General features: G+C 37.5%; 1 protein-coding gene across 4 annotated transcripts in view; it reads left to right on the forward strand.

Moving 5' to 3' along the window:
* Positions 1–14,308, forward strand: part of LOC127431963 (zinc finger protein 271-like) — a 30,147-nt gene that overhangs the window by 6,458 nt on the left and 9,381 nt on the right. For all 4 annotated transcript variants that reach the window (XM_051682654.1, XM_051682653.1, XM_051682652.1 and 1 more), the window contains 6 exons: positions 1–247; positions 4,323–4,763; positions 4,882–5,202; positions 8,650–9,132; positions 9,767–9,997; positions 12,518–12,871. The exon at positions 1–247 is cut by the window's left edge and continues 41 nt beyond it. In XM_051682654.1, coding sequence (XP_051538614.1) covers positions 1–247; positions 4,323–4,763; positions 4,882–5,202; positions 8,650–9,132; positions 9,767–9,997; positions 12,518–12,871 — 2,077 coding nt within the window. The remainder of the gene's footprint in view (positions 248–4,322; positions 4,764–4,881; positions 5,203–8,649; positions 9,133–9,766; positions 9,998–12,517; positions 12,872–14,308) is intronic.

The raw sequence follows: 14,308 nt of genomic DNA on the forward strand, positions 1-14,308 counted from the left end.
CCTTTTCAGTGCTCTCAGTGTGGGAAGGGGTTCTCTCGTATACAGCATCTGTCCGAACATGTACGGATTCACACAGGCGAGAGGCCTTACGAGTGCTCTGTGTGTGGAAAGACTTTCACCCGGGAAAGAAGCCTCAAGACTCATCTGAAAGTACATGCGGATGCGACGACCTTCCACTGCACAATCTGTGTTAAAAACTTCGCTCTCCTATCCTCCTTGAGAAGACATGTGCGGACATTTCATCAAGGTAAAGAATACTGCCATGAATTAAATAATACTAAAGCAATAAACATTGAGATGCCATGTATTGCAGTGATTTTACCAAGTTAAAGGGGTGTTGTTAGGCACAGCCTGAAGATGAGTGCCTAAAGCCCCCTTAAAAGTGGTAAAATCAAGTTCATATGTTCATAGATAAATAAGAAAAAATACTACTAATAGTTAAGATCACAATAAACTGTTGACTGTTTACTGTTGCCGAGCAACATAATGATCAAAGGTTATTTACTTAGTGAATAGAGCTGTCAGCCGTGACGTCAATTTGTAGGTGAACCCGGAAGTTTAATTCACCATTGGTTCCCTCGGGATTTTCCTATGGGTTTTTATAATGGGGTTTTTGAACTTATGTGTAAAATAAGGTCTGTGGTAAACATTACTTGATGATACGTGGACGTTTTGTTCTTTAATAAAATTACACACTTTCATATCTCAAACGTGAATTTTGAAGCTGTATTGAATTACATACTCTTTTTTTTTTTTTTTTTTTAAACACACGGCGGCTTCAAAATTCACGTTTGAGATATGAATGTGTGTAATTTTATTGAAGAACAAAATGTCCACGTATCATCAAGTAATGTTTACCACAGACCTTATTTTACACATAAGTTCAAAAACCCCATTATAAAAACACATAGGAAAATCCAGAGGGAACCAATGGCGAATTCTCTTCTGGGTTTGTGGAGTACAAGCTGAACAGCTCTATTCAACAGCTATTCAATGATTAAAGTGGCTTATCCAATCAGGTTTTAAAGGGATAGTTCACCCAAAAATGAAAATTCTCTCATCATGGTCTCACCCTCATGCCATCCCAGATGTGTAATACTTTCTTTCTTCTGCTGAATACAAAAAAGATTTTAGAAGAATATTTCAGCTCTTTAGGTCCATAAAATGCAAGTGAATAGTGGCCAGAACTTTGAAGGTCCAAAAAGCATATAAAGGCAGCATAAAAGTAATCTATAAGACTCCAGTGGTTAAATCCATGTCTTTAGAAGCGATATAAGTGTGGGTGAGAAACAGATCAATAGTTAAGTCCTTTTTCATTATAAATCTCCACTTTTGCTTTCACATTCTTCTGCTGTTTTGGCCGATTTGTATTCTTTGTGTATATCGCCACCTACTTGGCAGGGAGGAGAATTAATAGTAAAAAACTACTTAAATATTGATCTGTTTCTCACCCACACCTATCTACAGTTGAAGTCAGAAGTTTACATACACCTTAGGCAAATACATTTAAACTCGTTTTTCACAATTCCTGACATTTAATCAAAGAAAACATTCCCTGTCTTAGGTCAGTTAGGATCACTACTTTATTTTAAGAATGTGAAATGTCAGAATAATAGTAGAGAGAATTAATTATTTCAACTTTTATTTCTTAGTGGGTCAGAAGTTTACATACACTTTGTTAGTATTTGTTAGCATTGCCTTTGAATTGTTTAACTTGGGTCAAACATTTTGGGTAGCCTTCCACAAGCTTCTCACAATAAGTTGCTGGAATTTTGGCCCATTCCTCCAGACAGAACTGGTGTAACTGAGTCAGGTTTGTAGGCCTGCTTGCTCACACACGCTTTTTTAGTTCTGCCCACAAATTTTCTTTCGGATTGAGGTCAGAGCTTTGAGATGGCCACTCCAATACCTTGACTTTGTTGTCCTTAAGCCATTTTGCCACAACATTGGAGGTATGCTTGGTGTCATTGTCCATTTGGAAGACCCATTTGCGACCGAGCTTTAACTTCCTGGCTGATGTCTTGTGATGTTGCTTCAATATATCCACATAATTTTCCTTCCTCATGATGCCATCTATTTTGTGAAGTGCACCAGTCCCTCCTGCAACAAAGCACCCCCAAAACATGATGCTGCCACCCCCATGCTTCACGGTTGGGATGGTGTTCTTCGGCTAGCAAGCCTTACTTTTTTCCTCCAAACACAATGATGGTCATTATGGCCAAACAGTTAAATTTTTGTTTCATCAGACCAGAGGACATTTCTCCAAAAAGTAAGAAGTTTGTCCCCATGTGCACTTGCAAACTGTAGTCTGGATTTTTTATAGTGGTTTTGGAGCATTGGCTTCTTCCTTGCTGAGCAGCCTTTCAGGTTATGTTGATATAGGACTCGTTTTACTGTGGATATAGATACTTGTCTACCTGTTCCCTCCAGCATCTTCACAAGGTCCTTTGCTGTTGTTCTGGGATAGATTTGCACTTTTCGGACCAAATTACGTTCATCTCTAGGAGATCTCCTTCCTGAGCGGTATGATGACTGCGTGGTCCCACAGTGTTTATACTTGCGTACTATTATTTGTACAGATGAACGTGGTACCCTCAGGCGTTTGTACATTGCTCCCAAGGATAACCAGACTTGTGGAGATCCACAAATCTGAAGTCTTGGCTGATTTTTTTGTATTTTCCCATGATGTCAAGCAAAGAGGCACTGAGTTTGAAGGTAGACCTTAAAATACTGTATTTTAATATACTGTATCTATTGTCAAAAGGCTTGACATCATTTTCTGGAATTTTCCAAGCTGCTTAAAGGCACAGTTAACTTAATGAATGTAAACTTCTGACCCACTGGAATTGTGATATAGTCAATTAAAAGTGAAACAATCTGTCTGTAAACAATTGTTGGAAAAATTAATTGTGTCATGCACAAAATAGATGTCCTAAACGACTTGCCAAAACTATAGCTTGCTAAAATGAAATCTGTGTAGTAGTGGTTAAAAAATTAGTTTTAATGACTTTAACCGAAGTGTATGTAATCTTCTTACTTCAGCTGTATATTGCTGCTGAAGACAGAGATTTAATAATAATAATAATACATGTTATTTATATAGGGCCTTTCCACAAGCTCAAGGACACTTTACACTCCATATACATTTAACAGGACAAAGTACATTAATATACATTTCAACAGAAGTTACAGTCTCAATTACAAAGGGGGAAATAAAACATCAATCAGTAATAGACAGATAATGCGCTGAGAAAAGATGCGTTTTAAGCTGATATTTAAAGATAGAAATAGAGGAGATGTCACGGAGGCTCTGAGGTAGAGAGTTCCACAGTTTAGGTGCAACTACACTGAAGGATCTCCCACCAAAAGTGGATAAATGAAATCTAGGGATAGACAACAATTTGGAATCAGAAGAACGAAGAGTGCATGCTGGTGTGTATGGTTGCAGCAGATCACATATATAACGAGGTGCCAGATCATTGAGAGCTTTGTATGTCAGGAGAAGAATTTTAAACTTAATGCGGCATGAGACAGGCAGCCAGTGAAGACTAAACAAGATGGGAGTAATGTGTGCTGTACGCTTTGTGTTAGTGAGAACTCTAGCTGCAGAGTTTTGGATGTATTGTAATCGGGCAATAGTTTTAGCTGGTAGGCCAGTAAAGAGGCAGTTACAGTAGTCGAGACGTGATGATATGAAAGTATGAACTAGTGATTCTGCATCCTTCAAACTGAGAATGATTTAACTACTTGAGTCCTATGGATTACTTTTATGGCATTTGAGTGAATAATTGATGAGAGATTTTTAAATTTTGGGTGTAATCCAGATTAAAATTACCATAGAGACAATAAAGGGGTAATTCACCTAAAAATGGTGCAACTCAATGGAACAAGTCATGTTGTTCCAAACCCAAATTACTTTCTTTCATTTGTAGAACACAAAAGATGATTTTTAAAAGTCTTCAAAGGGTTTATATACAATAATGACAGTGAATAGTGACTCTGGACTGTCAAGCTCGAAAAGGAACCTCCATAAAACCACAGTAAACGTAATCAGTATGACTCGTGCACTTTATAATGTATTATTGTGTGCTTTTTCAATCTTGACAGATTGGTGTCATTATTCACTTTTCATTATATTTCATCAAATGGGCTTGGGGCAACATCAGGGATCATTTTCTTTTTTGATGAACTATCCCTTTAAACCTTTAATAATAATTAATTTATTTGTGGCAGTGTAACACATTTGTGTTACGTTTGCTCTGGTTTAGTTTGCGGGTTATTAGCTTGATTTCATGATGCTGACTGGCCTTTATTTTTTGCAGGTCATGATGTCAGTACGGAGGGTAGATGCCTAATTTGTGTTGAATGTGGGAAAAACTTTGCATGTCAGTTGGAGGAACATGAGCTGACACACACCGGAGAGATTTCTCATCGCTGCCCTGACTGTGTCAAGAACTTTGCACATCTCCAGACTCTTGTATCTCACCATCAAACCTTCAATGAATTAGAAGACTTGAACCATGTGAATGCTCAGAATATTGAGAGGCCTTGCAGTTCTGTGGCCTTAGAAGATCAATCCAAACACATGCAAACTGACACAAGTCAGGACAATAGTAACTTGTCCTCTCCGGAGCTTTTAGAAAATATTACCAGTGATGGACTGACTGTTGAACATATGGGCCAAAGTGAAGAAGAGGAGGCAGAGAGAGCTCCATCTCCTTCATCTGTGCTCTCTCATGAGTCTGCACTTTCTACTGAAAAAGGTGAGATTAACCACAGCGATTTGCCATTGCAAGGTAGCTTAATCTATTTGAATACACTGATCATGTGTAGTTTTGTCAGTGTTTTTCGTGACATTTAGATGGTCATTTTATCTTCTAGCCATTGAAGCGAGAGACGCTCTTCAAGAAGAACAGCTCACAGCTCACCAGCAATTTGATGATGAAAACAAGCCACACCAATGCGATCACTGTGGAAAGAGATTTAATAAACAAGCAAAGCTTCGAATTCATCTGCGCATTCACACCGGAGAGAAACCTTACCAGTGCACCCAATGTGGCAAACATTTCAGTCAAGCAGTAAACCTTAGAAAACATCACCGTAGTCATCATACCGAGGAGAGACCATACCACTGCACACTCTGTGACCGCAGGTTTTCTCTCTCGTTTTCCCTGATTAAGCATCAACGTGTCGCTCATCCAGGTGAGATCAGTGTAACTTCTTATGAATTAAAACCAGCATTAATGGGAAATAGCAAAGCCCTTGAAAATATGGCTATATCATACAGTACAACATACAGCACAAGTGTTGTGTGTAGTATTTCATATTTAATGACCCCATGAAATTAAAATGAAGTTTTGTGGCTTTCAGTCCATGTCCGTTAGCTTTGAGGTCATATTTATGCTAGTGCACTCCAAAAGTTGACTAAATTAACTGTTGTTAAATATACGCATTTAAAATGTAAAGTCTTTCTCTTCCAGGTAAATGGATATTACAAAATATTGACGAAATCATCTGCTCATTTTGGTATACAAATAGTTGTCCAATTAAATGCTCTCTAGAATGTCCCCTCCCTTAAAGGAATAGTTCATCATAAAAATGAAAATTCTCTCATGATTTACTCACATTTAAGCCATCCCAGATGTGTATGACTTTCCCTCTTCAGCATTTTTATAAGCACATTTCAGCTCTGTCCATACAATGAAAGCGAATGGGTGCCATTAGGCTGCTGGCTCTTTGACAGTCCAAAAGACATATTTAGGCAGCATAAATGTAATCTACACGACTCCAGTCGATCAATTAATGTCTTCTGAAGCAAATCAGTAGGTTTGTGTAAAAAATAAATCAATAATTAAAACTTAATTAACTTTTTAAAAAATGCTTCCTGTTACCAGTCGACCCATCACGGAGCTGTTGCGTGACATAAGTGCAATGGCACGTTCACGCGAGAAGTCAGAAGCACGCACTTTGTTTACAACAGAGGAGTGAACATCATGCCAGAGGTAGGTCATTTCAAACAGAAATAGAGCGGTGGGCGGAAGCAAAGATTTAAAATTAAAAACTTTTTAATTATCAATTTGTTTCTTACACAAACCTATCGATTTACTTCAGTGATCTACTGGAGTCGTGTGGATTACTTTTATGCTGCCTAAATATGCCTATTGGACTGTTAAACAGCTGGCACCCATTCACTTGCACTATATGGACATACAGAGCTGAATTGTGCTTATAAAAATCTTCATTTTGGTTCTGCTGAAGAAGGAAAGACATACAGATCTGGGATGGCTTTAAGGTGAGTCAATCATGAGAGAATTTTCATTTTTGATTGAACTATTCCTTTATATACTGACTGCTCCAACTACCAATAGCAAGTGGCAAATCATGGGCCAAAAAGTAAACTAGCTGGCTAATTACTGAAAATGCACAGTACTATATGCTGCCTACTATTTTTTTTAAATAGTAAGTAAATAGTAGGCATGATTTCAGAATAAATGTGTAGTCACATGACCCCCTGTTTAATTCATCAGGTCAAAATAAATTAAAGAATGAAAGAAAGAAATTTAAAATGTGCACCTGATATTACTTACAATTCATCCATCACACTGGAAATTAGAGGTCGACTGATAGAGCATTTTGCAGATACCAATAACTAAGGTGGTGGAAAAGGTTGATAACCGATTAATAAGCTGATAGTTTTTAAAATCGATTTATAGAATGTAAAAAAAATTAAAATAATAATCTTAGTCTTTCCTTACTATTACGGGCACAGACATAGAGTCCAAAATAAATAAAATCCCAGATGTAGTTTATTATTCAACTAAAATAAAATGTTATAGTTTTAACTATAAACACACTGAAACACACCAGGGACTCTTATTTTGATATGACGGCTCTATATTTAAATATATGCTCTATATTTAAGTTTTAACCAAGTTAAGCTTTTTATAGCCTATTTATTATATATATATATATATATGTGTGTGTGTGTGTGTGGCAAGAAAATGTATGTAGAATTAGCTGGTTTTCTGCATTAATTGTTCATAAAATTTGATCTCATCTTCAAGTATAGACAGACACAATGTGCTTAAGCTAACAACACACAAACAATTATAATCTTTCATGTCTTTATTGAACACATCCCACTGAACATTCACAGTACTGTGGAAAAAGTAAGTGAACCCTTGGATTTAAAAACTAGTCGATCCTCCTTTGGTAGCAATAACTTAAACCAAGTGTTTCCGGTAGCTGCAGATTAGACCTGCACAAAGTTCAGAAGGAATTTTGGACCATTCTTCACTACAGAACTGCTTCAGCTCAGTCATATTCTTAGGATGTCTGGTGGAAACGGCTCCGTTGAGGTCATTCCACAGCATTTCTGTTGGGTTAAGGTCTGGGCTCTGACCTTAACCCAAAAAGTGGAAGCTGGCCACTTCAAAAGGTGGATTTTCTTTTTTTTATCCATTCTGTAGTGGATTTACTTTGATGTTTAGGGTCATTGTCCTGCTGCATTACCCAACTTCTACTGAGCTTCAGCTGGTGCACAGCCATCCTGACATTATCCTGTAAACTTGGGAATTGATTTTTCCCTCAATGATGGCAAGCGGTCCAGACCACAAAGTAGCAAAGCTGCCCCAATTTATGATGCTCCCTCCACAATATTTCACCGTTGGGATGATGTTTTCATGTTGGTATGTGGTGCCTTTTAACACCAGACGTAGTGCTGCGTGTTCTTTCCAAATAATTTAAATGTAGTTTCATCATGGGTTGTGGAGTGACAAGGTGATCTTTGGCAAACTTCAGGTGCGCAGCAATGTTTTTGTTGGAAAGCAGCACCTTCCTTTGGGGTGTCCTGCCATGCACGCCATGCCTGTTTAATATTTTTCATATAGTAGACTCATAAACAGAGATTTTAACCAGTTCCATTGATTCCTTCAAGTCTTTAGCTGTCACTCTAGGGTTGTTTTTTAGCTCATTGAGCATTATGCTGTGTGACCTTTGAGTCATCTTGGCTGGACGGCCACTTCTAGTGAGAGTAGCCACAGTACTAAATCGTCTCCAATTATAGACAATTTGTGGACAGATTAATATCTAAACTCTTCAAGATAACTTTGTAACCTTTTCCAGCTTTATGCAAAGCAACAATTCTTGATCGTAGGTCTTCTGAGATCTCTTTTTTGTGAGGCATGGTCTACGTCAGCAGATGCTTCTTATGAATAGCAAACTCAAAATGTTTGAGTGCTTTTTATAAGTCAAAGTAGCTTTAACCCACACCTCCAATCTTGTTTCATAAATTGGATGCCAGGTTTGCCAACTCCTGACTCTAATTAGCTTTTATTGATGTCATTAGCCTTGGGTTTCACATAATTTTTCCAACCTACTCTGTGAATTTTTGAATGATGTATTCAATATGTACAAGAACAATACAATAATTTGTGTGTTATTAGTTAAAACAGATTGTGTTTGTTCATTATTGTAACTTAGATGAGGATCAAACCAGATTTTAAGACAAAATTATACATAAATGCAGGTAACATCAGCATAGATTTTTGCAGATAACCGATAGTTCCAAAAAGCAACTTGATTAATAGGTAAAAGCAATATATCGGTGTACCTCTACTGGAAATTATGTTTATTCATTTGTTTCAACAGAACAATTGAGTGTTGATGAAAGGAAGCGCTTCACCTGTCCTTTCTGTGGAAAAATGTTTGGGCGGCATCAAGATATGGAGCAACACAAACGAATTCACACGGGAGAGAGACCATTCCGCTGCATTGTGTGCAACAAAAGTTTTCGGCAACGTTCGGTTTTGATAGTGCATCGGAAAATTCATACCGGAGACAAACCTTTCGAATGTTTCATATGCTTCAGACGGTTTTATGGATCAGGAGATCTGAAGACACATATAGGGACTCATACTGGTGTGAGACCACACAGTTGCCCCTTGTGCTCTAAAAGCTTCCCTCGTCCCAGCAGCCTGCAAGCACACATGCATTCTCATCTCAACAAGTTACAGGAAGTTGACGCTCTAACCACTGGAGCTAAGGAGGACAAGAGTGAACTGGATGATGTGGAAGGAATCTCTGGAAGTTCTGCTTCAATGCTTTCTGAAAACCCTGGAGGCTCTGAAGACAGTAAGACATTTGGTCTCATGGTGAATTATTCTCAGTTGCACCGAAAACAATTCAGGTAGTGTGGTTGGCCTATTTTTGAGTGAGGACCTGCTGGAAAATCCAGATAAAACCAGCTTCAGATGGTAGCTGGATAATCATGGTTTGTAGCCGGTTATTTATGGTCATTAGATGGTCCAAGCTGGTCTAGATGGTTGATCAGCTGGACTTCTAGCTGGTCAACCTGGTTTCAAGTTGGTTTAGGGCTTGTAGACCACCGTGGACCTTCAACAAAATAACTACAATGTTATAAAAACCATCTTGATCACTTCAAGCTGAAATGAGCTTATTTAAAATTATTTATTTATTTTTTTTTTTTCCCAACAGAGTAGAACTCGTTGAACAAAACTTGATGGATTGTTCAATGGAGGTTTTATTTGATAATATTTTTTTTGTTCTAAATTATCTAAATCATCATGTGTCAGAATATTTGTTATCATTAAAACTATATATATATATAAAATAAAAAAAAACATTAGAGCAGCTTTGTGTTATGTGATCTCAATGTTACATATATTTTCTGTACAGTGAGTTACAGATAGACTATATCTTACATGGCATTGTAATCTTGTCTAATTGGTGTCTAATGTGTTTACAGAAATGAGCACAGAGGAGCCCTCCAGTGAGCTGGCTTGTGTTTTAAAGTCCCAGTCACACCAAATAGGGCCTGAGACTGGATTCGGTCCTTCAATGAATCAAGTCCATTATGCTGATCAGAGTTCCAGTTCAGAGCTAATAGATCATCAGAAGCCTTACCATTGTACCATATGCAACAAAACCTTCTCTCTCTCACTATCTCTGAAAAAACATCAGCTAATATTTCATCCAGGTATGAGGATTTTAATGTGATCATTTTAAAAACGTGCTTTATTTTCTTAGTGAAGTTGCATCACGTCAAATGCCCACATTTACGTTGCTGTTGATAACTACTTGCAATAAGTCTGACAAAGGATGTAATTTTGTGTCATTTTATTGAACAGGTGCCTTTTCCAGTTTTAAAGTGTATTTCTGTAAGATTTTAAATATTCCGTAAGACTTTTAAGTCTTAAGTGTTCATAAATTGCATCATACCATCTTAAGCTACATTATTATTAATATGAGTTAGAATATAACTATGCCTTCAGAAAGGTAACAGTGTTGACAGTTTAACAGTTTAGTATGTTAAACACCAATAATAGCATTTTGCTTAATGTTTTGACACTGTAAGGTGCTACTAGGGATGGGAAAAAATATTGATGTTCTTCGTTTGAACGATTTCGATATTGATAATTTTTTTTCTCCTCTTTTCTCCCCAATTTGGAATGCCCAATTCTCAATGCGCTCTAAGTCCTTGTGGTGGCATAGTGACTTGCCTCAATCCAGGTGGCGGAGGACGAATCTCAGTTGCCTCCGCTTCTGAGACCATCAATCCGCGCATCTTATCATGTGGCTTGTTGAGCGCGTTACCGCGGAGACGTAGCGCGTGTGGAGGCCCACGCTATTCTCCGCGGCATCCAACCACAACACGCCATACGCCCCACCGAGAGCGAGAACTACATATTATAGCGACCACGAGGAGGTTACCCCATGTGACTCTACCCTCCCTAGCAACCGGGCCAATTTGGTTGCTTAGGAGACCTGGCTGGAGTTACTCAGCACACCCTGGATTCGAACTCGCGACTCCAGGGGTGGTAGTCAGCGTCAATACTCACTGAGCTACCCAGGCCCCCAAGCTTTCGATATCGATTCTTAAACCCCAAGATTGATCTTTCACTCTATGCACAACCCTCTACAATGCGAGTAAATCGCTCACATATGCGACCAAATCAAACGCTATGCGACTAAAAATGTCTGTTATTAGCTAATCGCTGGTAAATGTTTCGATTTCACTCACCAGTGATTGTGTAGTATAGTGGTGGAGTATTCAGCAGCGAGATCCTTTCACTGCGTGTTGAGTATAAAAGTTGTTCCGTGTAATGTGTGTTCAAAGACAATATCCACGCGACCGATTTGTCATTGAATAATGTCTCTTTTAATACTCTTTCAGTTCTTTGAAGTAAGTTGTTGATTAAAAAAAATACAAAATAAACATTTATATCTAATCACCGTGGATGTGCTAAAGAAATCTTGCATGTCCTCTCATATGCGGTAGTCTTAGCACGTGTTCCACATGCAACTTAATATATGCAATTTCAAGACATTAATTGATGGAATAAACTGAATTTGAACATTATTCAAAAGCTTAAATGTGACCAATTTGATAAACAACTAATGATAAAATATCATTTTTGTCAAATTAATATTTTCGAATTGTACCTGCTGTAGAAGGGTTACCTAGAAGGTTCCTTTATTGTTAAGAGCATTAGCTGAGAGATCATTTCTTTTATATGTAAGCAAAATGGACATTGTAACAGAAATGTACCCATATGAATCGATATCAAATTGAAATCAGAATCGAATCAGGAAATATTTATCATACCCAGCCCTAATCTCTAGAAATATCTTCGTTTCCTAGACAAATTCATGGTAACAGGTTTGCCTTTATTTTTTTATTTATTTTTTTTGCAGTGTTCTAAATGCGTCAGAGCTCTTGGGGAGTCCCCTTAACACTTAGCCCTCCACATGGGCCTGTTTACCCCGTTTGAATAGAGTAATTACGTCAGATGCATGCACAACTTCCCCAAATCCCTATGGGAATCCTAACAAAAATTCATAGAATAATTTGATTTATTGATTAAAATGAGTCATTTTGAGTTGTAAGTAAGATGTTAGACTTAATAATAGAATATCGTTTTTAGAATTTTAATAGTGACTAAGATGCATAGTGTATGGTAGAGCTATAAATAAGACGTATCACATACATGCAGTTTTTTTGTACGCCATAATGAATTGTTTTCTCTGTCATCGCTAATGTTTATCAGCATGGCCTGTGTATTTAAAGAAATTTAGGGAAGGCCGCTCATCACAGGCATAGCAAAATAGAAGGATAAAGATATTTCTGCACATAATATTAATGAAAAATTCATTGTTCAGAAAACACGGCTTTTGGAAACACTGGAATGGGAACATGCCGAGAAATAAAAAGAACATGCATTTGGATATTAAAGTTACTGGATTTGTATTGTTTTGTTTAGGTAAATCTCATAAGACAGTAAAAGTTGGCACTTGCTATTCATTTTTAATGTCATTATTTACACACTGTTGAGGGACACAAAAGGCACCTGCTTTGTAGAATGATTCTTCTAGTGAAGACATCATTATTTGTTCTGTTAGATGTGGGCTTGTTAATGGATATGTGCTTGTCTGATCTCAGTAGGCTTGTTGATAATGCCGTTGATTAAATGGATTTTCTTCTTTGTCGTTTTAATAGATCAGCATGCTGACATAGAAGGGAAGTGCTTTCCTTGCTCTTATTGTGGGAGGAAGTTTGGCAGGCGTCAGGGCTTGTTACAGCATGAGCGCATTCACACAGGTGAAAGGCCCTACAACTGCCCCACCTGTAACAAAAGCTTCCGGCAGCGATCAGCTTTGGTTGTGCATATTAAAACTCACACAGGAGAAAGGTCCTTCCTGTGCTTTGTATGCAGCAAAAGCTTTTATACCCCGGGAGACTTGAAGAAACATCTGGAAATTCATACTGGAGTGCGGCCACACAACTGCCCGATATGCTTCAAGGGTTTCGGGCGCCCCAGTTTCTTGCGAGCTCACATGCAAATCCATGAAAGTAAGTTTGACCTCCCTGACAGCCGATAAAAAGAACAATCATATCTCACTGATTAAAACCTTTTCATTTTATCTTATTTTCTGTCAATATCAAAATGGTGTTAATAGCTGATGTTAAAGCAACCATCATTTACAATTCTGTAGCGTTTTACTTGTAGACAGGAACAGGTCATTCTTTTTATGTGTTTTGAGTACCTTTTAGTTTTACTTTTGTAGCACCATGGTTAATTTGTGGTAAATAACCATGGTTCTTACCACAAAAATGGTTACTACAGTCATGGTTACTGCATGGTTACCATAGTGAAACCATGGTTAAAGTTCACCCAAAAATAAAAATTCTCTCATCTTTTATTCACCCTCATGCCATCCCAGATGTGTATGACTTTTTCTTCTGCTGAACACAAACGAAGATTTTTAGAAGAATATCTCAGCTCTGTAGGTCCATACAAAGCAAGTGAATGGTGACCAAAATTTTGAAGCTCAAAAAAGCACATAAAGGCAGCATAAACGTAATTCATAAGACTCCAGTGATTTAGTCCATGTCTTCAGAAGCGATCCAATTATTTTTAGGTGAGAACAGACCAAAATAGAACTCTTTTCACTATAAATCGTAACATCAGCAGTCTCCTTGGCGATCATGATTTCAAGCTTGATTAGATTTACTAGTGTTTGATGCATGTGCTGAGTGCTAGATGGTGCTAGGAAGCTAAATCAGTCTTGAAATTGTGATAGCCAGGAAGACTGCTGATGTTAAAATTTATAGTAAAAGTTTAGGTTTTGGTCCGTTCTGTTTGGTCAGAATTACATTTTGGTCTGTTCTCACCCAAAACCAATTGGATCGCTTCTGAAAATATTAATTTAACCTATGGAGTCATATGGATGACTTTTATGCAGCTTTTTTGTGCTTTTTGGAGTTTTAAAGTTTTGGACCCCATTTACTTGCATTGTATGAACCTACAGAGCTGAGATATTCTTCAGAAGAAAGTCTTACACATCTTGGATGGCCTGAGGGTGAGTAAATCATGGGAGAATTTTCATTTTTGGGTGAACTATCCCTTAAATTATAAATTTTTTTGGTGGAAATAATGGTTTGTAAACATGTAGTAAACATACACTGTAAAAAACTGGCAGCTGTGGTTGCCAGAAATTCACCGTAAAAAATACAGTAACCACGTTTCAGGCTTTATGGGATGTCATTTTGATGCCTGTGTATTTTACGGTGCGTTACCGTCATTTATATTATTAAATAATAAACTTAATATATTAACCTTTTGAAACTGTAAAAGTCAGCTTTTCACTTTATAATGTATTGTTAATCACTGTAGTAATTACAGAAAGGAACATGATGAAATGAAGTTCATCAATAGTGGCCCTTCCAGGAGCAATGACCAATAAACATTTAGTGACAGTGCTCAGTGTCACTCACACAAACACTAAA

This window comes from Myxocyprinus asiaticus, chromosome 41 (assembly GCF_019703515.2).
Source record: "Myxocyprinus asiaticus isolate MX2 ecotype Aquarium Trade chromosome 41, UBuf_Myxa_2, whole genome shotgun sequence".
In the NCBI taxonomy this organism is placed as follows: domain Eukaryota; kingdom Metazoa; phylum Chordata; class Actinopteri; order Cypriniformes; family Catostomidae; genus Myxocyprinus; species Myxocyprinus asiaticus.